General features: G+C 74.5%; 1 protein-coding gene across 2 annotated transcripts in view; it reads left to right on the forward strand.

The window, feature by feature from the left end:
- The first annotated feature begins 36 nt into the window (after nt 1-36).
- Nucleotides 37-703, forward strand: part of GBX2 (gastrulation brain homeobox 2) — a 2,267-nt gene continuing 1,600 nt past the window's right edge. Inside the window, exon 1 of one of the 2 annotated variants that reach the window (XM_004674180.2) lies at nt 37-589. In XM_004674180.2, the coding sequence (XP_004674237.1) occupies nt 67-589 (523 nt within the window). In that variant the 5' untranslated portion in view covers nt 37-66. Of the gene's footprint in view, nt 627-703 lie in introns of both variants that reach the window. The other variant, XM_012726326.1, reaches the window with a different exon arrangement.

A 703-nucleotide genomic window follows, 5' to 3' on the forward strand; every position in this document is an offset into this window, starting at 1 on the left:
GGGCTGCCTGGCGGCGGCGCGGCGCCAGGGCTTCTCGTCTCCGGCTGGCCTCTCCCGAGCGCGTCTATGAGCGCAGCGTTCCCGCCGTCGCTGATGATGATGCAGCGCCCGCTGGGGAGTAGCACCGCCTTCAGCATAGACTCGCTGATCGGCAGCCCGCCGCAGCCCAGCCCCGGCCATTTCGTCTACACCGGCTACCCCATGTTCATGCCCTACCGGCCGGTGGTGCTGCCGCCGCCGCCGCCGCCGCCGCCCGCGCTGCCCCAGGCGGCGCTGCAGCCGGCGCTGCCGCCCGCGCACCCTCACCACCAGATCCCCAGCCTGCCGACCGGCTTCTGCTCCAGCCTGGCGCAGGGCATGGCGCTCACCTCCACGCTCATGGCCACTCTGCCCGGCGGCTTCTCGGCCTCTCCGCAGCACCAGGAGGCAGCGGCCGCCCGCAAGTTCGCGCCGCAGCCGCTGCCCGGCAGCGGCAACTTCGACAAGGGGGAGGCGCTGCAAGCCGACGCGGAGGATGGCAAAGGCTTCCTGGGCAAGGAGGGCTCGCTGCTCGCCTTCTCCGCGGCCGAGGCGGTGCAGGCGTCGCTCGGTGAGTCGCTGGTGCGCGCCGCCCGGATGCGCCCTGGGTGGGGTGGGGGTGGGGGCGGGAGCCAGTGGGCGCCGCGTCCCCGCTGGGGCCTAGAGGGAGAGACCGAGCCCCCCA

The sequence above is a fragment of the Condylura cristata genome, unplaced genomic scaffold (genome assembly GCF_000260355.1).
Source record: "Condylura cristata isolate star-nosed mole 26May11 unplaced genomic scaffold, ConCri1.0 scaffold00002, whole genome shotgun sequence".
Classification (NCBI taxonomy): Eukaryota; Metazoa; Chordata; class Mammalia; order Eulipotyphla; family Talpidae; genus Condylura; species Condylura cristata.